Consider the following 294-nt stretch of genomic DNA (forward strand, 5'->3'; position numbering starts at 1 on the left):
CGCCCTCGCCTTTGGAAAAGGGGCGAAGACTGCGCTGGTGACTTTCCCTCGCCCTCCCCACCCCTTTTTTATTGCTGAGAGAGGAGAGTTTTGCCCTAAGCCGCAGGGATGAAGTCGCCCCTCGGAGGAGGGTCCCTGGCCTCGCTGTGGGCGCTCCTGCTTCTGGCCGCCGCGCTCGCCTTCTGGCCGACGAGCGGAGAAAGTGAGTATCTGCCCGCAGCCGCCGCGCGAACTTTTCCATCGACGGGCTGCGCCCTGTTGGCGAAATCCGAGGGGTCGTGGCTCTCGCCCCCC

The 294-nt window shown here is 65.6% G+C and overlaps 1 protein-coding gene across 1 annotated transcript in view; it reads left to right on the forward strand.

Moving 5' to 3' along the window:
- Positions 1-6: 6 nt before the first annotated feature.
- Positions 7-294, forward strand: part of IGF1R (insulin like growth factor 1 receptor) — a 147,322-nt gene continuing 147,034 nt past the window's right edge. The window contains exon 1 of the mRNA XM_015569111.1: positions 7-202. Within this exon, the coding sequence (XP_015424597.1) occupies positions 109-202 (94 nt within the window). The 5' untranslated portion in view covers positions 7-108. The remainder of the gene's footprint in view (positions 203-294) is intronic.

Source organism: Myotis davidii, unplaced genomic scaffold (assembly GCF_000327345.1).
Source record: "Myotis davidii unplaced genomic scaffold, ASM32734v1 scaffold164, whole genome shotgun sequence".
Classification (NCBI taxonomy): Eukaryota; Metazoa; Chordata; class Mammalia; order Chiroptera; family Vespertilionidae; genus Myotis; species Myotis davidii.